Genomic DNA, 26909 nt, shown 5'->3' on the forward strand with positions numbered 1-26909 from the left:
GGGAAAACAATTTCCTAGCAAACTGATACTGCATGTAAAACCTGAAGTGTTTGTGAGGTTTAACAGGTATTTTCTTGCTGAAATTCTGTCTTGCCACATACAGAGAGTACCCAGAATCAACTGGGGTTATAGACTCTTTAATGAAGTATTGAAACAGTTTCATGAATGCCTAAAAGATGGTGTTTTGTTTGTGTAATTACTGGAGAAATATGCTCCAACTTACCTAAATAGGGAATACAAGGAGTCATCTTCAAGCTGCTGATATAGTCTCTAAGCCTTTTGTAATTATCTTCTTTACTCATCACATACTCCAACTTGTCAAAGGTGGCTTTATCCTTCCGGCTCAGTAACTGGCGAAAGAAAGAAGAAGGGAAAACCAGGTAAGCTTAAATTTGATCATTATGATTTCTCTTTTATCCTTATAAGCACACATCTCCATTTGTCCACTGCTGTTGTTATTGGCTGGGTTTTTTTTTTTAATACAACTGCCTCAGAATTGCAGCATTTACTCCACCAGAATGAGCAGGCTCTTTGGATCATCTCGTGACATGCTGACCCTGTGTGACTTCCCCCTGTGCTCACAGGGCAACTCCCACCATGCCTCCACTTCCTGCATGGAGGCAGAAAAGTGCAGAGCACATTAAAGGTGTTTCTGTGAGGGCAAGGAAGGACCCACTTGGCAGTTCTTCAGTTTTAGAGCTGCTTCTTTTAAAAATAGTTTTTCTTCCTCTGTCTCTTGGGCTCAAAGGATGCAAAGAACACTAAAGAGATGTACATGGGCAGAGACAATGAAAGCTAAGGCTGACAGTTCACAGCATCAGGAAAGGACTTGGACCCTTCTAAATTGCAGTTTGTTTTCTAGTTATAGTGTGCCAACCCTGAGCACAACCTTTCTGAAAGGCAAGAAAGGAGTGATGAGGTTTCAGGGTGCTGGTAGAGCAGGGTAGGACTCGCCTCGCTTCAGATTTTAATGATTATTTGCTTCCATTGCCCAAATCCTCACTGGTCATCTACAATTCCTTTACATTAACTAGAGAGAAGTTGAGTATTCTGTTCTGTGAACTTCCTGGCAAGGTTCACAACTCTTTTCCAGTTTTGAATGGGGCAAATCACACACTAAAAGCAGCATTTATTATTCTCCAGAGTTGAAAGTGTGTGCAGGCAACAGGCGAGACAAACTTGAGGCAAATTCAGACATACCGTCAGAAGACATGAATTTCATCTTTTTTAGGAACATTAGATTACCAAGCAAATATTTAATGGCTCCTTTCTACTCGAGATTCCAACCATATTAGGTGGCCTTTTTTTTTTATTTTGCAGGGGATGAATACACTTGCAGCTCTTTTCTTGACTGTGTAAGTCGAGTTGATTGAGGGTTGCTACAAACCATCTCAGAAATGGAGAAGAAATCCTTCCCTGAGGAAGGTTTTGGAGAGTTACTGCATAACTTCCTCAAATGACTTGACTCCAGTAATGGCTTCAAGTGCCTTTTCTTGCTTTTAATGCACAGAAAGCCAAATGCTTAGAATGATTTCTAGAATTTATAAACTGAACCTCCAGGAGAAGGACAACCACATCAGTCTGTAGTGCACAGTGCTGGGAGCTCTCCTGTAACTTTGATTTTGTAAAGCTTTATGTAAGGTGAGGAAAAGCAAGTGCTTGGGGTTATATGAGAAATCAAACACCTGCAGAAATGGGGGAGAAGTTACCTGGCATTTCAGAGGTCAGAAGGGGGGAAAATTTAAACACTGATACATGCCAACATCAAACAAATAATCCTCCTAAGTGCAAACACTGGCATAACCAGGCAGGAGGAGAAACTGGGGACTCCCAGTTCTGAATGGCATCCTCATGGTAGTAACTAATATAGTTGGTTTTGATTTATGGTTACAGTTACATTTATTTAGAGTCACGTACAAAAAGAGATTTAAAAGTCAATTTGGTATCACAGTTATGTACAACTGTTGAGGCATCAGCTCCTTGATATGACAACATCAGAGAAACAAAAGTTTTTGGTATGGAGAAGCAATGTCTTACTTAACTGTGCATTTGGAAAATGTTCCCAGAATTCCAGATGAGTATCCCAGCAGGAGTGGATTATATTCAGTTTTGGTAACGTTTATCAACTGAACAACATTATCATGCAGTTATCAAAGAAACACTTTTTGTAACATCCAAGGACGTGCTGACACGTGTTCAGTGAAAATTTTCACCTCTTTTTAATGATCTATTTATATGCATCCCTTGCACAGGAGTATTTCAGTCACCTGAATGTTTCTGGCACACTTCATGTCACAGCTCATCTGAAACAGCTGGAAAACTACACAATGTATGGCTGAATCAAGGATTATTTTCTAAGCTCTGAGGCATCAGTGAGCAAAAGTAATTCCTGATATTCTTCTTATCAAGGATACCACATAAAAATTATATTAATACCAGTCAAATAACGGAAGTCAAATAAAGACGGTTCCAAAGAACACTGTTCTTTCACAACTGTGCAAATGCAGAACTACAAATATACTGTCCAATGCAGTTTTAACTATGAAAATAATTCTGAAAACTCTGAAGAATAAGTGACAGATTTAGTTATCGGTCAGAGAAACAACAAATCTCTTTATGGCAACTGAATCAAGAGTTTCTGAACATCTGCTCTCCATAGCAAAAGAAAAATTCCAACAGCATAAACCCCTAAATGATTAAAGTATGACCCACTTTGGCATTCAGAATTTTCCAGCAACTAAATACAAAGTAGCTTCTGGTCAAATTAGAAGCCTCTGCATTTAGCAGAATCTGCAGGGAACCATTTTTCAAAGGAAAATATTTCTATGCTAGAATGGAAAAAATATATCCAAGAGGAAACCATAGACTTCAGAGGAACTAGAAGCATTATGCACGCAGTAGAATAAAATTAAAACTATCCATAATAATTACTGCATCCCTGAAAACAGAGTGTTGTGTTTTCCTACGGATAAATGAAGAATGTTGTATTTTCCTGAGAATAACTCAACCCCCCTCTGCTGTGCTGCTGCTCCACTTACCGCCCACGTCTTGGTCAGCCTGAAGATCGGAGCGCTCTGTAGGCCTGACACCACTGCCATGAGGGCATGGAGATTATTCAGCTCATACAGCTTCTGAGGACAAAAAAAAAATACATGTACAGCAACAATAAACAACATTCCAAGTACTGTCAATAATGGCTACAGAATAAATAGCATAAAAATGAGGAAAGCTGGCAAGTTCTTAAATGAAGAGTTACGGGGAACTGCTGTGCTATCCAGACCACTTTTATGGCACCTCCTAATTTTTCATTACTGTATCTACATGGTTTTGAATTAGACTGTACTACCTGTTTCATAGCCCACTGAGAACCCTTAAAAATACCTATACAGACACACATCTTGAGTAATATATTACAAATGCCAGAAATTTTTTGACATTCAAGCCTAACAAATTCCTTTCATAGCATTTGACAGCATTTTAAAACTTCACATGCCAGAAAGGACAACCCAGTGGTGAATGATGTCATCATGGCAGTACTTCAAGTTTATGCAGCTACCAAGGCTCTGCAACAAAGCACCCAGATAATACTGCTGCAGGATGAAATCAAGGAGTTAAATTCCAAAAGCCACATACCTGGAGTGTTCCTTTCACTGAAGGACAATTTTTGGGGTATGACAACTAACCCGTAGAAAGCAACAACTCGATCAAAACTGAGTAGAGAAGCCATGAGGGTAAGGGAATTTGCTTTAAAACTCTCTACAAAACACTGCTGTTAAGTGTTTTTTCTTACATGTTTGGAATTTCCCTCCCTTTCCTTTTTTCTTTCCCTCTGTCCCTAGCACCATCAATCTGCCTTGGTCACCTGGTACTGTCACAAAAGTTTAAAAATGGTCTGGAAGAAAATTGTTATTGAACCTCTTCTGCAATATCAATTATTCTGGTAGGCATGAGTACCCAAATATCCAAAATACATTCAGGCATTTTTGGTAGAGTGCACACAAATTGAGGTTTTACCCCTAACAAAGAGACTTTGATACAGGGAAATGGACACTCAACCACTGTACTGCAAATCCTGCTGAACACATCTGGAGCAGTCACCAAGGCAGGTCAGGATTCCAGACAGAAAAAATAAGGAACCCTTCCTATTCACAAAATGGTGGAAGTCTTTTTTTCCTGCTTGAAACTTAGCTTACCCAAGTTTTCTTTCTTAGGAGGCCTTTCATGAGGTAACAGGACAAAACCAGCTGGACTAACATAATACTGAATAAATGCTGAATATCAAAGGAGATCTTCTATTTGGGAGGATGAAAGCAATACTGCAAGGATGGTTTTCTGGATAATAGTTTTGGAGCAGAGCAAATGATTCTCTCTTACAGCTCCTATAGGGCAAAGCACTCATGGGCATTACTCAGAAATGCTGCTTTTAATGGCACCTTAAGAGCAATTCCAGTCTGGGTGCTCAGCACCCCACGATTCTACTGACAGTGGAAGTCTGCCCACATCTACTGATGAAGTGCTTCCCTCTCCTCATCCTCTCTTGGGAGGATTCTTTGGTAACCACGTGTAAAGGGCAATCAGTATTTTGTGGGGCAAGGTGGGAAGGGGGTGGATATTTGTCCTGTACCATAGTTCTACCATTCTTCTAAGTGGTCCTGCTGGAGTTTGTCCCTCCACTTACACAATAACCCTTCTTACTCACACAGGGACTCCAAACAAGGCAAAGTCCATTGTCCTAAAGGACAATGTAGCTGATTAAAAAAGGGAAAAAAGGGCTTTCCCAGCTGCTGCCAGCACTGAAACAGAAGTCATCACCCACCAGGATAGCCTGGGAACGCTGGGGGAATGCAACCATCAGGTCCAATTAGTTCATGCATAAAGCAATATTGATGAGATACCATTAAAGGACTGAGAGCTCTACAAGAGATGTCAGCACAAAGAATTCACTGTGGAGTGGATTCAAAGCTTCTCTGCAGAGAAGTTCATTAGTGTGACCCCTGGCACCAAGCTGCTCTGATACCAGCTTTGGGGTACACAGGAAATCCTTCAAACAGCACTGACTGCAGAACCTCCCTGTCAGCAGCTGTTTGTGAACCAAGCCAAGATAACACACACAGCGAGCAAGTTAAAAAGTTTCTTGGTTTTTGTTACTGGGATTTTTACAACTCCCAGGTAGAGCCAAGCTCAATTATCTAAGTGTTAGAGCACGGAAAATTAGCTTGCTTTGCCAAAATTTAGAGTCAAATGCTACAGAAGTAAAATATTATTTCATTAAAAACAAGACAAGGAATGCATTTGAATACAAAATTATTGACATAAGTTGTACATCTTTTGTGACAGGTAACCCAAGGTGGTCACAGCACTCAGCTGTAGTAACAGGCACCCACCAACTGACAGCAAAAACTTGGAAAACATCCCCCTCTTCTCACTGCAGGGGAGAAGTTTCACTCTGCTTTGAAGGGCCAGGACTGGTTCACCCACACATCACTAGAGATTTGCTGACCCTTTTCCTATGAGTGTCAGTCCAAAAGGTTTTAGGGAAGATTGACAGCTCCAAAATATTTTTGGAATTCAAGTATATTTTTGAAACTGTATTTATTAACTTGGTATTATTTATGCCACAACTGGAATAAAATATAAAAGACCCTTTCCTTCCAATGGTAAAGGTAAAACTATTTTTTTATATATATATAGTTAATAGTTCATATATAAAAACTGTTTCTGTTCTGATTGATGCTGTTTGAACTGATTCCACACACAGTATTTTGGTTTAACCAACACTGGAAATCACATCTGGTAAATTATAGTATCTAATAGGCAATATGTCAAATAAAGCATCTTTGCATTACCTTAATTAAACTAAATCAGGTACCAGAAAAACATTTCCCTGTATGTATTTTCGAACTGACCAACCTAGGTATAAAACCTTTAATCTTGGTGAATCCCTTTCCCAACCCAAATTCTTACCTTCGCAGTTTTAATGTAGTGGCTCAAAACCTCAGCTCGTATTTTCAAAGTCTGTGCATGCAGAATCTCTCTAACAACCCAGAAGCTTACCTAGAAGGTAGAAAGATTACCTTTTAAAAAATACAGAGCTTCAACATAACACACTGAATAGTTTTATTTATTTTTATAGAAGCACAATCTGGGCAAACAGCCTTGATTTCAGGCTGAGCTCCAGGGTGAGATCTCACAGACTACAAACCAAATGGCAAGACTCTCAAACTTCAAACAATACCCTCCCAGGAAAACAAAATTACGAAGAAATTTTATGAGAAGTCTACAGATTGAAGGAATAGAAACACTAAAACTGAGTTATATTCGTTGGGTTTGCTTTTCCACAGCTTCAAAGCTGCACTACCCAATTCTCAGATGAGCTGAACAGCTTCGACTGTAGTTCACTGACAGTTCCAACACCTCAAAAAACATCCATCCTGAGCAACACTGGAACATAAGGTAGGAAGTCGCTGCTATACCCTGGTTTATAGTTTGTACCCTCATTTCTGGCTGTGCCCATCACCTGCCAGTGGACAGCACAGTTCCACACTGCTGGGTAAGTCTGACAGGATTAACTTCCCTGGGGTGTGAAATCACTGCTATATCCAGTGCGTGTAAAGGATGGTTGCTGCACTTCATACTTACAGGAATGACTCAGAAAAACCTGTACTTTAAAAGTGTTTTGTGAACATTCTAATATTTTGTTTTCTCTGCTTCCCCTCTGCCCCCACAAAGAATGGTAAGAAATAAACACCTTCATAACTGTAATAAAGCAGTAGCAAAGAATTAGCCAATGGTAACAAATACTGCAGCTTTTATTCGTGTATTCACTACAAGTTAGGAAAAAATGACTTATCAAGGTACAGCATGACTGCTATTTACAAAACTGCTGGAAATGATGTAGGAAGAAAGATACCTTCTCATACCCAAATGCCTTTCAAGCTGTCATGTTGCTTTGATTTTTAAGTGATGCTAAAGAACTTCTTGTAAACTAACACTGTGTGTGTATTCAGGTTCCTGCCCAAAATTTCAATTAAAAAAAAAAATGAAATATCCTGTTTCACTTTGTCCAGTGTGACAGGCTTAATGAAAAACAGCATGAGAGGATCCACACCCCCAAAATGATTACATTTGCAGTGAAGTTACAGTGATCTGATGACAACTGGGATGTTTAAAACACAACAGCTCTTTGGAACTGCAAAATGAAAGAATGACAAGAAAACCCACAAAAAAATCCCCACAAACATCTCCTCACATGACAAACACTTTCCTTCAGTCTGTTTGTCCAAGGCTGTGTTAGCCAGGAAAGAATTCACCATGGAGCTCAGGTTTCTGTTTCCTTTCTTTCTTCTTCATTTTCTTTGAATTTCCTTAATTTCCTTTTTTTTTTTTTTTTAAGCAAACTATCTCCAGATAAACTGTGTTGTCCTCATCAATAAAATACACAAGTACTGAAGACATGAAATATTTGACAGCACTTCAAAATTCTGTCAAAAAAAAGCTTAACCTCAGTTTGATGCTCTGCTGTAGTAACACAGCTTAAGAAAAAGAACTTTTTCCCCTTGACTGACCAATGAGTTTCTAAGGAGATACCTTCCCTTTGAAGATCAAAGGAATTTAAATTTTTAACATAGATTTTTGTATCATAAAGACTCAGTTAGAGACAACACATGCCTTAAAAATCCAAATCTCTTTGATTTCAGGTTAACAGTGTCCATGTAACAGGAGAATGCTTTGATAGCCCAGACTGAGAAACGCTTGCTCAAACCAGAAGATGCTCAAGCATTTTCACAAGGATGAAAAAACCAATTTACTCTGTTGGTCCTGACTTCCGTGAGAGTTCACAGTGACTGTGCCACACTAGTGCCCTTGTTTATCCCAGGAAGCCTGGTTTCCATCCCAATCCCAGCCACGCCTATCCCAACACTCCCAAGCTCCTGCAGGAAAAAACAAACCCAAGCCAGAAGAAAATGCAAAACTTCCTTCGGAGCTCAGAGCCAGCCAGTCCCTTCAGTGACAGAGTAAGCAGGAGATACAGAATTAAACCCACTTCATCACTTCCATTTCAACCACTTTCACTCTGATTTGATGTGTTTTTAGCAAACACAGACACTGGTTTTTGGCTGGTCTTGTCTATTAACTGGTATCTTTAGACACCCCCATAACCTAATGTATTCCAAGTATTGAAAAAGAAATCATTCAAATGGACCCTTCCATTAATTCTTCATGTAAATCCTATGTATTTGTTTAATACATTGTGGTTATTTTGCTTTAACTCCTCTCTCACTGCATTTAAATGTTATTCTACCAATATCCATCAGCTGGATGACTCACAGTCTTTGAGAGCAGATCAAAACCGCATTTCAACCCTTGACATATAATTGCACATTTATATTCTTCCCTATTAAGGTCAACCCAGAAAAACAGGCTTCACTTTAGAACATATCTGTTCTTGAATCACATCTTAAGCTTTTTAAATTATCTCATGTTTGCCTTATCTGAAATACTGGTTTTGTTATACTGGTGCTTTGAAGTTCATAGTTGTTGCTTCCAAAACTAGTTGTGCTTTCTGTGCTAATTAGAAACCAAAATTGAGAACCTCTCTTTAATAGTTTCTCACTTTCTCTTCAAAGTATCTTCCATGCACACTAACCCTCTTCACCACTCCATTTCTTAATTTCTGATAGGCCCAGTCAAATCCATGGCAATTCAGCAACACTACAATATTCAAAGACAAACTTCTCTTACACATAATGTTTGCATTTGGGTTAAAAAGAGACACAAAAACCTCAAAACCAAAGCCCCAAAACCAGAGCCAGTAAAACACAAAATCTGCCTTTTGCAAGTGGAATCTTTTGCTTTAAAACTGGTCCAGTGTATTGAATCTAGCTGACTAATTTCTCTAATATTTTAAGCTCTGTGGCAGCACAGAGTTCCATTTCCACTTGACTAAAAACCTCAAGAAGGAGGTTTTCAATAGAGATAATCTGACAATCAGGAGAGCAATAGTGATCTTTACACAAACAGTTACCTTAGGTAAAGTGTTTGTCTGAAACATATGATAAATGTTTATTTTCAAAGGTAGAACAATGATCTAGTCAGTAAACTTGGCAACTTTGCCCTGACAGATTTACCAGTAACAGCAGCAGTGTGCAAGTATACAACCCACTTTCAGAAGGAAGTGGAGAAAGGCAGAAATTGGAGTTTAAAAATAAGAAATTACATATTTATGAACAACACTCACTAGTAAATGTGTAGATCTATGGAGTACCATGTACCAGTGTATTCCCTGACAACAAGAGAATCCTGGCATGGAACGATTCGATCGATTCCTCTTCCCTGAACTGGATCTGTTTTTACGGGCACCACATATAATTATCATATAACTCATGCTGGAAATACCCTACTTCATCCTCAGCGGACTGCAAACACAGAATCACTGCTGCTTCCAAAATGCTACCAGCAGATCAATCTGCTGTGAGGAAGCTCTTAGTGATTTAATATTCTCTTTACTCGAGAAGTGAGAGCTGTTCATGGTTTTCTTTTGGCAAGTTAGGGGGAGGAAGAGACAGATGCATAATGCATAATTTAAACCCAGTGAAATTTCAAAGGTTAACAGAAGTTTGATGAAATGTGTTCCTGCTTGAGAACGCCAAAAGTTGCAGTGATTTTCCTGATTACTTATTTTAGGAGGACTAAGCTTTAGAACCTCCCCAGGTAAGTGGAGCAGAAACAATCCCTGTCCCTCTCCACTCCTTCTATGCACAAATAGGACTCATCAAGGCTTTCCTTGATGCCAGAAGTGGAAGTCCTTATTCCCATGATACGTTTTCCCCTCCTTCCTTCTGTCTACTGAGCACATTTTACCAATTCTTTGGTATGTCTAAAGTGCCCCAAACAATAACAGCTGAAAAGTGGGGGCCTTGATGAGGTAACTGCCTGACACAGCCCTCACTACAAAAACAGCCCAGAATATTCAGCAAAATTAACATCACTTGGAAGAGACAACTGCCATGAATTCCAGTAAGTGCTGGAATCAGTGCTGTATGAATGAAATTAATATGCCAAGTATTGGTGTTCTTACACCAGTCTGTACACTCAAACAGGAGCAACTTGAAAAGCTGTATTAAGAAAATTTCAACCAAATGCAAGACAATCACCATCACCAAAATAAAATAACACTAGCAAAAAAAACCCCCCAAGTCCTCAACCAACACCCCCCCCCTCCCAGATCTCAAGAGATGATGTGATCACAAGAAGTTTACAGTGTAACATTTTCTCTTTGGTCAAGAGGAAAATCGGGTCCAAAACCCATGGTCAGGCAAGGATTTAAGTCATCAGAAGGTTAAGACATACTCTGTGTGTTTTTGATGAGAAGTTACAGGATTTGGTCATATCCTGAATGTGAGCAATCATGAAAAGGGAGAAAATACTCAAGAACTCACAGGGAAAAAAAAAACAACCCGAAAAGGTTAGTTTGGTCTGATTTCAGGATAAATAACAAAGATGTCTGTAAGTCTGAGACTGGGTACAGAGGTTAGATCTGGAAGAGAGCTTGTAAGTTTGGGACACTATTAAACATTTACAAGAGGAGAGATGAGAGGAGTAGAATTACTTCACCTGAAAGAGAAAATACAGCATTACTTAAAAAGCATTACAGTTTTGAAACCTGGTTGGCCAACTGCATAGCTGGAGTCCTCCAGCTTTAATTGTGGAGAAAGCTAAAGTTCTATTCTTCCTTTAAAGGTTGATTTTATGCTGAGAAATTGTTAAGAAAATCATAAATCTCAAACACGCTACCTGAAAAATCTTGAAACAAGTCCTGCCAAAATAATTACCTTGAAAAAATTCTGCCAAACGGAGAGTTAAAGAACAAATTCTTTTGTACAGAAAAATCGTTCAAGTTTGCCTAGAATCCCCTTAAAAAGGTACCCATACTGACAGCAGGCTTCTATTTCTAGGGACAAAAGCATCTATGTGAAGCAAAAGACACGAACACAGAAGGAAATTACATCTAATTACTGCTCCAGAAATCCTGCATGGTAAGCATTTAGCCTGTAATTATGATTCTGTCTTTATATAAAGGACAGCCAGCATTTATGGGGAAAATAGGCACTTTTCATCAATTACTGCCATTTAAAACAGAATCACAGCTATTTCTTCAGAACTGGCTTGGTCTTTCTATATATCCTGCAGATAAAGTGTCTGCTATAAGGAGTTCCTTAAGTTCTCAAGTAATCAGCTGTGATCCAAAATAAAGGTGATGTGCCAGAACACTTAATCCCACCGACTTTTTAAAATGTCTACATGTAATAACACTGGAAAAGAAATAACTCACATGATTGAATCTTCTGGTGAAAGCAACAGCATTCGGTGCAGAACTGTATTTCTCTTTTTTATTCCAGCCACAGCTTGCCAGCTCCTGGGAGAACAAGGATGAAAATCCACTGCTATAATTTAGTGCATAACACATGATCAGAGCCATGTAGAGCCATAAATCTCTTCAGTTTCAAAACAACTTCACAGAGCGACAATACATTGAAGTGATCCAGTTACACTCCTTCTCATTCCTTTGGCAAACTGGTATTCCACAAGTGGAATTTTTTTGAGTGACTGGATTTCTACAATTCATCTTTTGTTGAATTAGGCACTTGGATAATTCACCTCTTAGTGGAAGATTCCTTTTGTTACCACAGAAAATCCTGCCTTAAATGTGGATCTCAGATAGAGAGCAACATGTTCTTTTGTTTTTAACCACCTTCTGAAGATACTTCAAAGCCCACTGAAAAGATACACCTTGTTCACTCAACCTGAGACAACCATTGTTTTCATTTGGCATGTTAATAAGTGCCCCACTGCCCTGGCCCTGCACATCTGAAGGCCCACATGGTGCAGACATCAGAAGCAACAAATTTGGGAATCCTCCGGCTCTGGAGTGAAAGCACACGGCATTGGACACTGCAAACCAAGAGACGCCGCTCCTGACTGGACAGACACACATCCAAAGCCTTTCCCAGGGCTCTGCAGACCCTCAGGCCTGTGCTGTCACTTCAACAGTTTAAGCCAACACCTACACCACGTCCAGGGACAGACACAGAGCTCTGTCAGTGCCAAAAGCAGTGTTTTCCCCTCCCTTTAAGGAGATGTAAGAAATGCTTCTCCACCTCACTAGCAAGACCTCTCTCCCCTGTACAGGTAGCTTTCTTTTCTCCTGCCTATAAACTAAAATATTTCTCAGCATTACTGACTGACCCCTCTGCTCCAGGGGTCACTTGTTAAGATCCCCTTACCCCTTGCTAGAACCAGTCTGTCTAAACTCACTGCCCTTGAAAAATACTCTTTTCTCTGCTAAACAGACTGTGCTGCCTATTCCATTTCTCTATTTCAGGCACAGTTCTAGGTTTTCCTCTAGAATCCACTTATTCTGCTATAAGTTTCAAACTGAAGTGTTCACCACAGTGACTTCCTTAGTCTGCCTGTCAGCTTGGGCACAGGAGCTACATCACCACAACCATCCATTTCTTATTTTATGTGATGTATCTAAAATGAGGTGAAAACCTGAAAGATTCAGGATCAAGAATAAAACCCTGAACTTCCTTCGTAACTCATTTTGGTTTTTATTCTTTTTTGAATACAGAGAAAATTTTATTTTCCTCAGCAAAATACTATGGGAACACTTAAATTATGACCTATATTACACAGTAGAAAGAGAGATTGTGTTTCCCACTAAAAGCTTTATATGGGTCAAAGTGAAAGTTTCAAAAAGAGGTGAGAAAAAGCAAGGATTAATAGTAGAACCATTCTACCACTTCAGAATTATCAGAGATTAAGAATATTCAATAAGTGAGGGATTTTTCACTGCCTAGCCTGGTGAAGCAGAGGGGATGAAGAGGTTAAAGACAATAACCCAGTGAAGACTTTCAGTGTGAGTACATATGGGCAAATAATTTTGGATCATGTATTAAAATATGTAAAGTAATCAGATTTTCCAATAAAAGCAAGCTGATGTGTTCTGCAAGGGGACATCTGGCCCTTGGTTAACGTTAACATAACCAGCAGGAGCAGCACAACTGAGCAAGGCTGGGACTCCTTTTTGCTTCACAGTCACTGCTCTCTGGAAAGCCACAACCACTCCAAGAAAGAGGGACTAAAAAACAACACCCCCCTTGTCACTGCCAGGGAAGAGACACAAATCTTATGATTGACTGGGGGAACTCCCATCTTTATTTTTTGTTTTTTTCCTAAAAATTAAGATGCAAATTGGCTGCTTTCATATGGACAGAAGTTTGTGTCAGAGAGGTGTGTTCCTTACTACCCTCATTTCTTATTCTGCAGTCTGTTAATTATTAATTAACAAAGAAACAGTCATTCCTTCTCATTTCTTTTCTCAGGAAGTAGTTGCAGGCATGTTTTGGGATGCAGAAAGGTGGTTTCCACAACCCCTTGGAGTGATAAAAGCTTGCTTAAAGCTCAGGCAGAGGGTCATGTCACTATATAATGTCCAAGCCATGGTAACAGGTCAAGTTACCAAGATGAAGTTCTGATGTTGCTTTAAAAAAAAAACAAAAACAAAACAAAACAAAAACAAAAAAAACCCAAACAACAACAAAAAAACAAACAACAAAAAAAACCCACACCCCAAACCAAACCAAACCAAAAAGACCTATAATAATTGTAAAAATATGGTTTCGTACAGATGCAAAAAAGGAATTTTAAAATATTAAAATACATTTAAAAATACTGCTCACACACCCTAAAGATGGTGAAAAGTCATCTCCAGTAATTTTTAAATTAAGCATCTTGGAGTACATCTTACAGGACCCTCATCTGGGAAAACTAAGGAACATACATCTAAAGGCTCTAAATTTCCATTCAGATACCATTCCACAAAGTTTGGGAAGTAAAGAGCCTGTATGACATAGATTTGCTGGTGAATTAGAACAATTTGTCATAAAACACCCTGTTCTTAAATCTCAGCACAGTGAGAAAAATGTTGCTCCTCATCTCCCACTGCGCATGCAAGATGAGAGCTCTGAAATTTGGTATCAGTGTCAGCAGATCCTGTTTTGTTTTCTAGTTTCAAATTCCACAATGCTTGAGTGTACACGTCAAGGGATGGGTAAAGATTTACAAGCTGGGTATGGCAGAGTCAGGTAGAAACTTGAAGGAAACTCAGAAATCCCCAACACTCCATTAACCTCCTGTCAAAGACACCTTTAGGCAAAGTAAGTCTTTCCATGGCTGATTTTCCCTTCTGCAAAGCAAGAGAAAAGTAATTTCATTGTGTCCAGCTTCTTCTGACCTGAGAGCTGACCTTCATAGCCCCTTTCCTTAGGGGATTAATACAATTTACAGACACATCAGACAACAGACCTCTGAGTGGCTGTGTGGGAGCACTGATGGACAGTGCAACCTGCACCCTGCCAGAGCCTTCAGCTGCTTCTGTGTCAACACTTCAGAAGAGCCAAAACAGCCACCCTTCCTCATGGATATTTTCCAGGGAAGACATCTCATCAATTTTTTCTTATGCAATACCTACAAATTTCTGACAAATAATGACTTTCTGGATATATTCACCTACGCTCCAACAGTTTTTTTTGCATATCCTTAGAGTGCTTTTAATTGGCAGAATATGTTTCTCCTGATCTTCTAAAAGGGTCTCTTTTTTTTCCAAGCTCTTTTCCAAAACTTTAAAGCATTTTTCCATTTTATCTGACTCTTCTAAATATTCTCCTCATATTCGTGTTTGTGTACTACTTTTTCCAATGTTAAGCACTGCTGTGATGTAGGTTCAAATCAGATCAAATGGGAAGCTCTTTGAAAGATTAAACCACCCAAAAATCCCACACAAATCCCACAGGGGCTGGGAAATAGCTTGCTGAAATCATATAAAAGCTGAATCACGACAGCATTTTCAAGTACAGATCAAATAGCAGCTTTCAAAAAAAACCTGGAGGTGCACAAATGATGAAATCAATAATCCCAACCAAGAGACTGAGCAGGTTTCTCCACTGGAAGCAAAATATTGTTCAGTGTGTCACAAGAGTGTCATGACAGCCTTCTACCAGTGAAGGTGGCTGATGAGCTGAGAAAGACTTCTACAGTGCTGGTAAAATGGACAATAAACTGAAAAATAAACCCTCAGAAGCACAAAGCAATACCCACAGGAAAATGCTAATGGTACAGAAATAAGGAAAAAATTAATAATTTATTACAGTCACTGTGAAGATACTGAAAATATCAGTTCAAGTTCAGCTGAAATCTGAAAGGAATTACATAAAAATAAACCCAAGAACACAAATCATTGATATATTACCCTGATAGACCCACAAATCACCAACATCTTGAATGTTAAGATGCCATTACAATCATTTTTGGTTTTCCAAATAGGATATGAACCAGTTACAGGAGCACAGGACAGGATGAAGTATCAAACAGGTATCAGCAGGTGAAACCCAAAACATTATGATCAGAATAATCAAATCAGGATGTTTTTCATTCAGAAGCACTGAACCCCAGATACTTCATCTCCAGCACTAACTGAATATTTAAATACCAATATTATTCCCCAAACAAACTATTAGTTCCAGATATTCTTGTGTTAGAAACCATCTGCCCCAGAGCTACATTAGCTGGGACAAAAAATTAAGATTTATAGACATACACTTTGCAATTCCAGAATTTGTACTCTGGCATAATTTTTTTTCATTTACATTTGAAAACAAGGCCAATGAAATACTTACCTCTGGCTGAATTGCTTTAAATACAGGCACATCCATTAGCGTTATTTGACCCTGGAACAAAAATTTTAAAAGTCATAAGTTGAGATCAAAATTAACCTTGCATTCCATTAAGGTGTTGTGCTGCTTAAGAACTGCATTTGTTCTGTTTCCTTTTCTCATTTGGCTCTCATTTGGTTGCTGATTTCAGAGGTTTTGCCTCCTGCCTCAGGGTCATCCTGCAAAACCAGGCAACGAAGTGCTCCCAACTTTGCATAAACAAATAATAAACTAATTATGAGAAATTCTCCTCAGGGATAACCCTGCAGTTACAGATCCAAGTCAGAGCTCGAACTCAGTGTGGAAGAGGCTGCTCCAGAGGACAAGGAACCGACTTCAGCTGCTCAGGGGCAACTCCTCTTCAAACTCTGCATGTTCGTGCAGGTGCCACACAATTCTATCAGAACACCCCTAACCTTTTGCAATCAATACCTCAACCACATTTGATTAACTAAGCAAAGTCATTGTTCAGTTGCTCAGCAACAATTAAAATTAAACAGAGCCATCTCTCTTCACATCTCTCTCAGAGCCAGTGAGCACATCTTCATTCTGGGATGTCCGGTTAGTTTTGAAAAGCATCAAGTCAAAGACCAGTTTTGCATTTTGAAGCATATTCACAGAGCCTTCTTTCAAGCTTATTTAATCCTGTATAATTTAGGATTTCCTTTTGACTCCACAGGCTGTCAGAGAAGGCCATTTCTTTTCAAGAGTACAGAGGCAGCCCAGAAATACCAGTGCCATCCAAGTTAGATATCACAAATATCCTTCTAATGATGAATCCAGGGACCTTGTTGTGTTCCCTCAGCTGTCAGCTGCACAGCTTTATTCCCATTTCCTTGAAAACAGCAGCTCCCCATTTGTACACTCCAAGGTACACACTGACAGGTTTGTGGCTCTCACAAATTGCCACTGCCCCTGAATGACACTGTGCATGGTGGAACAGCTCCTCAGAGAAAGTCAACCTTGCAGGAAATTTTTAACTGGGATGCTGCAGTTGAAAGCCAGCAAGTGCAAAGAGATCCACCTGCTCTAATGATGACCCAACCTGCACTCAGTAGCACATCTCCTTGACTTCTAAATCGATCTTTGGATAGGAATTCTGACAATAAGCATTAAAAAAAAATCACACAGAACAATTTTCTGCAACCAACACACTGCACACGATCATCTGGTGTTCTGCAGTTCAACATCACACAAGTAACGAGCCCTTTAAGTGTTTTGTTTTTACACACTTCCTTTCCTGGGCTCTGCTTTAGCCAGTTGCTCTTTCTTCCAAACACCACCAAGTTGGGCAGAAAGGTTCATCTGCTGGAGGGCAGGAAGGCTCTGCACAGGGACTGATGGTCCTGGGATCACAACAATCCCAGGCAGCACGACAGGCTGGGGGGAGAGTGGAGGGAAAGCCACGCTCTGGGAAGAGCTGACTCTTCTTTTTGATTTCCACAGTGAAGAACCCAACACCTGAAACAGCAGCCACAAATCTCAGTGTCCTGCCTCCCACTTGCCTGCTTATAAATATCGAGCTGTCTCAGCAATGTATTACTGTCAGTGAATGTGGCTGATGGGACTCCACACTGTGCTATTCCACAGAGGAAATCAATAGGAAAATCGGTTGGGGTTGGGAAGGCGGAATGAGAAGAACGGGCACTTCAATAAAATTCCAATCTAAGGTGTATTAAAAGATCCTTTCAAAAGACACGGGCATTTCAATGGTTATTAATATTTCACTGCAAATCCTCCTTACTGAAACAAGATTACAATAACAGCACAATAGAAACGAGCCAGGAAACTGATTCACTGTTCACAGAGCTGAGAAAATGCTTAAAAATAAATGTCTTTCTTCCCAGCCCTCCAGCATCTGTCCTCTTCATCAGCCTGAACCGCCTCAGCTAAATCTGACTGCTTGCTTCAGTAGCAACTCCCAAACCAATTATTACTTTAGACAGGCTCAATGCCAAATGTTTATGAAATAGAAAGTTTTATTAGAACTTCACAGTAAAATTTCTAGATCAAAAATAAAGGCACATGTTTCACATGGGGATATTAAAAAGGGTATCTCAACACTGAAAAAACAGATGTCAAGGGTCAAGATTAACAGTCATGAAAGTGCTATTATGTACATTAAAGTATTTTTAAAAGTCTGAGAACTCAAAACGCTCAGTAAGTTCTAACAGAGGGAACCTCTTTCTTTCAGTATCACGTTGATATCAGGCTGATTATTTTTTTTCTTTTTGCTGGTTTGGTTGACGTGTTTCTGCTTTCACTAAAATCTTCAGTAACTGCATCACATTAGCACTTGTTCAAGAAACATCCCTTATTGAGGTGCCTTTCTTAAAGAGCTTGAGATTTCCATTAGGAGTTCCAAGTGCTTAATAAATTGCTCATAATTCAAAGGAATCAAGCCACTGAGAGCTGATTATTGAAGCTGATGGATGATTTGACTTTGTATGTGTGACATTGTAACTCACATTAGAGTTTAAAAATACCTTTGACAAAACAGACTCTTTGAAACATTAACTTGCTCACATTTATAAGTCTAATAACTGAATTTTTACCCTTTTACAAGGTGCTCTCTCACCGCTAAGTAAAAAACAAAGCAAACTGAAAGGCTGGTAGTCTAATTAATAGCACTTGAAATGACAAAACTTCCAAAATTATTTCAGATTTTTCTGTCATGTGCCATTGCTCAGCTTTAACAGCAACAAAAAACTTGCCCAGCTCAGGGGAATTTAAACCCCAACAAACAGAGCCACTAGTTTGGTTCCTGCAGTGAGAGAGATACAATGCACTAACTTTTCTCACTCCAGCTCCTTAACCCAGCCAATACAAATTCCTGGAGAGCTTCCCTCTCCCAAATGTGGTTTCATGCTTTAATATTCAAACCAAAAATTGTAAGTGTTCACATCAACTTGTTACATGAAGCTGGCCAACCATAACTTCTCTGTTTTTTTGGATTGTCAGCTGCGTAGATTTAAAAAAATTAAAATTATTACATGTGCAATACAAAGCTGTGAACTTGTCCTTACTTATCTTTTAAACAAGCATTCTGATCATGCAAAGATAGGGAAACTTGATATTTTCTGTCCTCCCAGAAGTGATATGTCTATCAAGTTCATTTATATATTACAGTATTCCTTCATTGCCAAGGCAGAGAGGGAGCCAAATGGAATTTCTGTGTCTGTGTTTGCCCTAGATCCTAGATAACAGCTCTGGAATATGATTAGAAGAGGTATGTTTTTAATATATAACTAATATATTTTTCCCAATTCTCAGCCACTTGAAGAGTTCTACAAGGGAAAAACCATCTTGGAAAAACAGTGAATGATCACTTTCCAATTAACACACCAGAACAGTAGTTGGGTAGATATTTCCCCACCCCTGCCCAGCCAGGGGAGTTTTGCCTGTACAGGAGACCTTTCCTGGGGACAGTCTCCAACAGCCAAGTTCAAACATATTTTATCTCCCGGGGGTGTTGAGCAGTTGGACTCGTTAACAATTAAGTACTTCAAACTACTAAAATTATGATCACACAGCTCCATATAAAGAGGTTTTTACCCCTCTCTTGGGGAGATCTGTCAGGTCAGAAATTTTACATCCAGACAACTAAGAGTTGCTTTTCTGTGTCCTGCTTCTTGCAGGAACACGGAGAAGCTCAACAGAATGAAGTTTTAAAGAGTTTCCTGATTTTTTCTCTTTGCTATGAGTACACCTGGATTATGCTCCTTCCAGAAAACCCTGTAATTTAAGAACTCCCAGATCCACTTAAGACCACTATGTTAAGCTCCTCTCCATGCTCCTATATGAAAATTCCCAATGGATCTGGGCTATGATCCCACCTTTCTAGTCCCTAGACCTTCTCAAGTGTGAACTCTTTCTATCAGGCCACTGCAAGTTTTCCTGACATGTCCCTACCCTAAGGACACTGCACTTCCCACACAGTTTCTGGACAGACACCCTCAGTGTAACAGGAAAAACTAAGTTTCTGTTTGGGATGAAAAAAAAATAAATAAATTTAAAAAAAAAATCAAATGTCTGCATTTTGGTTATTGATGGTTATTGCCATCACCTGATTTTCCTTGAAGCCATGTTGGTTCAAGCAGCACTTCATAAATTGTTCCTTAATCTGAATTTTTAGAAGGAATTACATTTAAGCCTTCCAACTTGGCTTAGCACTGTCTCTCTGAGCTGCCAGGACACTTTTCCCTCACTGAAAAAATAGCTAAGCCTCTGTTAAAGTACGGCATCAGTAGGAGAATAATTCTGCTGTCCTGAAGGAACACCAGGGGATTCGAGTTCCTGTGTTGAAACTCTCCTTGTTTTCTCACAACGTCCACTCCAAAACTTTCATCATTAATAGCTCCTCCACATGCCATAATTAAGTTGCTGCTTCTTGCTCTCGTTGGGAACATGTTTAATATTCTTCTGTAAAGTAAAGCTAACAGGACATAGGTAACTTGATATCTGACTGTCAGAAGAACATCCCTGAGAAAAACTCCTTGTTTCGACCGGACGGTTTTTAAATAAACTCTATTTGTGTATTGTTTCCAAAATAAGCAAGATCTTCTTCCAACAACCATTCGACAAAGCTCAACTGGAATCAAAAAGAAAGAAATGCACACACATCTCAGCATGACCTTACTCCACAGCACTTCCAGGGACCAGGGTGAAGAATAAAGAATCCTTCTTAGATAACTCGGTGGAAAGAAAAAAAGCAATGGATTTATACAGCTGTGCTTCCCTTAATTCTACCTCAAATATTTACCCCACCGTGGCTAGGCCGAAGTATAAAATGGAAAAGTGAGTCAAAAAGTAATAAACAGGCAGATAATTAAACAGTAGCTGTCTAAGAAATATGAATTTACCGTAAAGCAAAAAATAAATATTTCTTCAACCTGAGGTTCCCCAGCGCCTTAATTTGGAGCTCATGTCCCCAGGTATTTTCCTTTTTCCCCCTCAGCCTCCCCTTTCCACTGCCACTGCACCACTAGCATATCCCACCCCACAAATTGTGCCCTGTATGCTCCAAACCACACTCCTCCCCTGGCTGAAAATGGGGAGCATTCACTGGGACCCTGCACACACAACGGGCCAGACCCCGCTGGGCAGTTCTGGCACCAGCCTGGTTGTGGCTTCCAGTCCACTCATAAAGAATTGAGCAGGGACCAGCCTCAAAGCAGGTATTTTAATCAGAGATGGTCTCAATTTCATCTACAAAGACGTCTGCAGAATCCTTGGCAAAACACAAACGTGTCCTAGTTCATATTCACTGAATTTCCCCAAAATCTACGCAATGTGCAGGTATTCAACACGTGCCCAAGGGGGGTGGTGTAAGCTGCAAAGTTATGAGGCAAACTATAAATCTGAAAACAGCAGCAGCTTGGCCTGAAGATCTCACCCCTTTCAGCTGTAACTTGGTCCTTCCTAAAGCAGCCTTCAACCTCACAAAGAACTTAAACCATCCAGTTGGTAACAACAGTATAACTGACTGTTACACCTAAATTACAACAAGAATTTCCATTACAGTTTAAACTGCAGCCCTTGAAGGGCTGGTAGATTTTTGCTTCAAAGTTAGTGTGAGATAAAGGACCATTACATGGAAAGGCACACCAGGATAACTGACATTCAGGGTAGTGTTAGATGACTGCCAAAGGGGAGAATATGGAAAGAAAATCACCAAAAATATCTGCACTCGGGTTTCTGTTTGGCTTGGGAAGTGGCTTCTTGAAAATACAGGATTACGAGTGATAGCTGTTGTTGTCCAACTTGCCTCTTACCCACTAACTGACTAAACAGATGGAGTTTTGAAATAACAATGATGTCTCTAAGTCAGTGGGAACTGAAAAGACACCTGTGTGTCTCACTGGTACTGAAACCACTGGCATGGATCTTATTTCCAGTATCTCTGGAAATCTCAAACAATTACCTTTCAGAATGCTGATCTTTTTCTGCCCAGATAACTGTGTGTGTCCCATCTGTACACAGTGACCTGATCAAAAAGCAACATTATCATAAAGGTACAGGATGAGACTTCACAATACTCATGTTGATTTGTTAAACTCTCATCTTTATGCTGCCCGTGCCTTGGAATTCTTTTCCATTCCAGCCAAGGTTTCCTGGCCATTCATCAGACAGCTGTCTAACCAGCTCCTGTGCAACAACCTGCTTCCCTTGCTCTTTTACTGGTTTTATCACATTATCTTTCCTCTCAATGAGCAAGGTACTTGGCCAGCCCCCAAATCATTCAATCAGTGTCCCACTTTAAAATTAATTATATTTTTTTAAACAGTTTTCATTCAGCCTTCCCTGGTGACAGGTGTGTGTAGTCTGCACTGCATCCATTTTACAAGAGCTATCAGTAAACTAAAAGCTTTCCCATACTTTGAAAAAGAAACTGGTACCATGTCCAATCCATGCTGGTGTCCTCACATTTAACACTGAAATCCAGATTTTACACTTCTCTGTTATAGCAGGACTAAACCCAGGAAGAATGAGGAAATGGCCAATAAAATAAACACAAGTGGAAGGGTCAAAGGTATTTTTCCTCCAAGGTACCCAAGTTTTTGGCAAATTTACTTACTTCTACCACCTTCAGCAAGAATGATCAGAAAAAGGCAGCACTCAAAGCAAGCAAGTGCTACTGGAAAAGCAGATAAACCTGCCTGGGGAAACAAACATTAACAAAGAGGTGCAATGAAACACTGAGAAAGAAATGAAAATAATTATTTCCTTGCCAAAGGGCTGAATGATGTTTTGCTCAATTGCTCAGAATTCTACCTGTAAGATATTTCATATCCATTTACAGTAAATAAAACCTGATATGAAGAACTAGATACTTGGAAAGGAAAAAGGTTGCGAGTAAAGATATTTCTTTTGGGGAACTGAGAAAACAGCAAAATTATACCAGGTAGAATAAACCCAAAACACGAGCATAGCTTCAACATTTTATTGTGAAATTCTTAATTAAAAGATTCCTAATTGGGGACAGTTTGAGACAAAATTTGAAAACAGTAAAACTACTGGATTTTAATATAGATTTCTATCTAGTTAAGATTTACTAAGTAGGTAACATTTAAAACACACAAAGTAAAAGGTTTCTGCATATGAGAGATGAAGGATTAGACAGTAGAGCAGAAAGACTACGAAATGTGATACAAGACAAAGCATTTTGGTATATTTGGCTGTCCAAGTGAGTGACAGCAACTCCAGAGAGACTCTTTGCAGCTCTGTTCTGCTGCTCCACAGCATCCACTGCTGGTTGAGCACCAGGGCCATCCAATGAACTCATTCTGGCCCCAGTGCACAATTCCACTTGAATTCAAGCCCCCAGCCCCTAATCCCTGAAGTACTTAGATTTCCTTTATGTAGGGAAATCACAAGATAAAGCTGAGAGGACAGCCAGCCCCCAAACCCTTCTCATGGAAGGTAGGTGATGCCTTGCCCAGCTGTTCCCATGCAAAGCAGAGGCCCAAAGCACACGACAGGAATTAATCCCATTAACTCTCCAAGAAAAATTTCATGTCTAAGTACCTGCCCCTTCATAATCCAGCTGCTTTGAATATTCAGTGTGCTCATTAAAATCAATCTAGCCATTAATAATTAACAGAAATAGTTATTAATGATTACAAACCGGAACAAATTTAATTAATGGGAGTATTTTGTGACCCATAATTACCACATATTGATGATCTCCCCAGGACAAATCCTTGTGGATCTCATCACTTGAATTATAAATACAGTAAGAGCAATAGGTTGTTAGCAATCTTTCTAGTAACATACTTGAATCACCTAGAGGGACCATCTGTAGTCCTAATCCTTACAAGTAGGGTAAAAATAAAAAAGTCACCCAATTTTTTGGTTAAACACCTCCTTTCTCTGTACACTCCAAAAAAAAAAAAAACCCACAACAAAAAACAAACCACCACAAACAAACACAACAACAAAAATAAACCACTCCCTACAGTAAGAATTAACAGAATTAAAATTAAAACATCTTCAGAAAAAAAAAATACAGCACAGATCAAATATAGTCTTGCAACTCAACTCAGCACAACAGTCCTGCAACTCAACTCTGCATGTCAGAATAAAGATGCATCATGTAGATTTAGGAATCTTTGGTCTATGCTATGTGTAAAAGTGTGAAAAAATTGTTGGGCAGTAGAGCCTGAGAAGATTACTTACCATTAAATAAAATATAGACAATGCAGAACTAAAGCACAGGATCTGTTTTTAAAACCCACAGAAGGCAAGCAAAAAGTACACAGAAATGGAGAAGCAGAGGAAAAGCTGCCAGGAAGATTCACACAGAAAGCAATAAAAATGCCTGGAATTGCTCACCGCATATTCCTCTGGAGTGACCTTTAGAACATCAAACACCACGGCATCAAAGCTCTTCTTCAGCTCAGCTGACCCTTTGTCACTCAAGGACTCAGAGCTGCTACTCTTCTGCAGAAACAAACAAAAACACTGAGGATATTTTGGTCCTCTCCTCTTCTTCTCCTCGTCTTTTCTTCTTTACACCCCCAAAAGCAACACTTCTGTTCAAACAACACAGTTCACAGAATTGTCATACTGGGTAAGTTATCAATTAAAAGTAAGCCACAGGACACACTTTCTCCTGACACAGACTGCTAAAGTTCTCAAGGCCGTGGATATGGGTCCTTGAAATAAATTCTTGTCCGTTTTTAAGCACTTCTGTTATAAGGACATATAAAGAAAACACTCAATTATCTTGTCCACTTATAATCAGATTCTGACAGTATAATCTCTCTGCAAAACCTGTTTTTGAAAACACCACCAAAAACTCCAAACCAAGCAGGCATTTTCAGTAACCAGTGTACTTAGAGACACATTTCAGCTACAAGTCCTCTCTCCTCCTGGTTAGTCAAGATAGGAGAAAAAAAATATATATTCCTTGCTGAAAGCAAATTCATGTAATTTTGCCAAAATGTATTTTAGTCAATTTTATCAGACATCACATGAACATTCAAGACTATTTTGCTGAGTAAAAAGGTGGTTTTTCTTCCAAGAAAATTTTTCAGGTGCTTGCCCAAAACCAGTCAATGGTTCATAAAACAATAATAAGGGAAGTACAAAAATTTGTATAAAAACAATCGGTGGTCTTGGAGACTGATGTCAACTGTCTTGCTTAGATATTGACAATATTTGTGAAATTATGCTGGAGATTATTTGAATCCTTTTGATAACAGAAAACTCTGGTTTTCCTTTCACCTTGTCTGTGGTGCTTCCCATTTCCACGTGCAAGTGCGTAGCACACACATCTGCTAACCAAGTTTGTGTGTAAATATATAAACAAGCCAAACTCCTTTGGTAAGGTCCAGTGAAGGAAGCAGCTACAGTCAGGACTATTGACTTTGCAGAGTTCTAACTTCAGCCCAAGCTGCCTTTTCTTCAACAAATGCAAAACTATATTAATTTCAAAATAAGAGGCACCAGCAGACGAGGCCAATCTCCACTGCTGGGATGACACACACGCTCTCAGCTGTTCATTTCTCGAGGGCAGAAGCTTTGGTGGGCAGGAGGGTCCCATATTTATACCAGAATATAGTCCAAGAGACAAAGGGAACAACTTTATTCCACTGCTACTGTGCCAGACTGTCCCTAAACATACACACACACAAAACATTTCCACAGGCCTTGCCAGCCCAGCTTATTGCACTAAGAGCATCTTTTCTTGTTGAAACTTGAAAAGAAAAGTTTTTCTTGTCCAGATGTGATAGAAGAGAACACAAAAAAGGTAGTTTGGTTATGGTAAGGCTGTAAATGTTAGCTCATGCTCCTTTTTGGTATGCAAAGATCAGAACTTGACATTGTTCACATCTAAACTGGGGGTGTATGAAACCAGCACACAAAACATGAATCTGTTGGATGAGACCTGTGAAAAGGAAAACATTTTAGTGCATTTGAAGTGAAAATAGAGTCCTTGATTCCCCAGTAACTGAGGTTTGCAGTCCTTACCTCTGAAGCAGTAGCTGCAATGTTAACACTGCTGGGCTGTCCGTTCATCAGGTCCATCCTGCCCACACCATCCGTCTCCAGCCCTACATTTACAGCAGCAGGATCATCTCCAAGGCAACCGGATAACCATTCCTGCAAGGAGCAGAAAGTCATCAGAAACCACTTGTTCCTGCGTTTTAACCAAGAGACGGCATCCAGAATCCTTAACAAAATTAAAGGGCTCCCAAAAACGGCTACACCGCTTTGAGGTCCAGACTTTAAACTCTTACACATAATTTAAAATTACCTATTTAAAAACAACATAAAGAACCAAAGGTTCCATTGAGATCCATCCCTTACTGGCAGTATCAACTTATCATATTCTTTTCCTGTTATTCCCTATATACCAGGAATCAATATGTAAATGTATACAGCAGCTCTAACTTAAGGTTAGGTCTGCAACATCAGTTCACAGTTTTTTCCTTTTATTACCAACTTTAAAAAGTTTATTCCAGATGTTAACTCTATTAGATAACTTTGATAAGGTGCTATCCAATCACTTCCTATCTTATATGCCTCTTTACCAGCTTCAAGTGAAAAATTACCATATCAAAAGCAATTAAAGAGTGCAAATAGAATTTATACTTTTCTCCACAAATTACCCAAATTATTGTTTGGTAAAAACACCCAAAACAAACAAAAACACACCAAGGAAAACCCCACACACTGACTTTTAATGCATCCTTTCAAAAATACTATCACTTTTCATTTCTACAGAGAAAAATGTTGCAAAGAAATGGAAAGCTTTAGCACCCAGTATAAAAACAGTAAGAATACCCAAAACTGAAGTGTTACAGAGAGTAAAAATTGGTTTATGCTTAAATTTAATGAGCTCTTAGTGCCCTCTAGTGTGAAAACTACTATAAATCAGCTTCCTTAGGTCTATGTCTGTAACAGGTGTGACTGTTTCCAGAGTTGCTCTTATTTATGAAATTCACTTTAGGTTTGTAGTTTAACTCCAGTATTCCATGGTCTGCAAATAAATGGAGAAGGGAAGTGACAGGGAGCTGGGTAATTCCACATGACAAAACAGTATTGCAGTAGCTCACGCTCTAGGCCTCTAAGGAATGAAATAAAATAACCTGGAAAGCTGTGTCTCCAAGTGACTGTCACACAGACAAG

General features: G+C 39.3%; 1 protein-coding gene across 4 annotated transcripts in view; it reads right to left on the reverse strand.

Moving 5' to 3' along the window:
* Positions 1–26909, reverse strand: part of RALGPS2 (Ral GEF with PH domain and SH3 binding motif 2) — a 105174-nt gene that overhangs the window by 56152 nt on the left and 22113 nt on the right. For all 4 annotated transcript variants that reach the window (XM_050306373.1, XM_050306376.1, XM_050306371.1 and 1 more), the window contains exons 2-8: positions 25749–25880; positions 24108–24215; positions 15738–15788; positions 11333–11416; positions 5965–6054; positions 3039–3131; positions 224–350 (exon numbers count right to left, since the gene is read on the reverse strand). In XM_050306373.1, coding sequence (XP_050162330.1) covers positions 224–350; positions 3039–3131; positions 5965–6054; positions 11333–11416; positions 15738–15788; positions 24108–24215; positions 25749–25805 — 610 coding nt within the window. In that variant the 5' untranslated portion in view covers positions 25806–25880. The remainder of the gene's footprint in view (positions 1–223; positions 351–3038; positions 3132–5964; positions 6055–11332; positions 11417–15737; positions 15789–24107; positions 24216–25748; positions 25881–26909) is intronic.

This window comes from Myiozetetes cayanensis, unplaced genomic scaffold, assembly GCF_022539395.1.
Source record: "Myiozetetes cayanensis isolate MyiCay16 unplaced genomic scaffold, myiCay2020 scf12, whole genome shotgun sequence".
Lineage (NCBI taxonomy): Eukaryota > Metazoa > Chordata > Aves > Passeriformes > Tyrannidae > Myiozetetes > Myiozetetes cayanensis.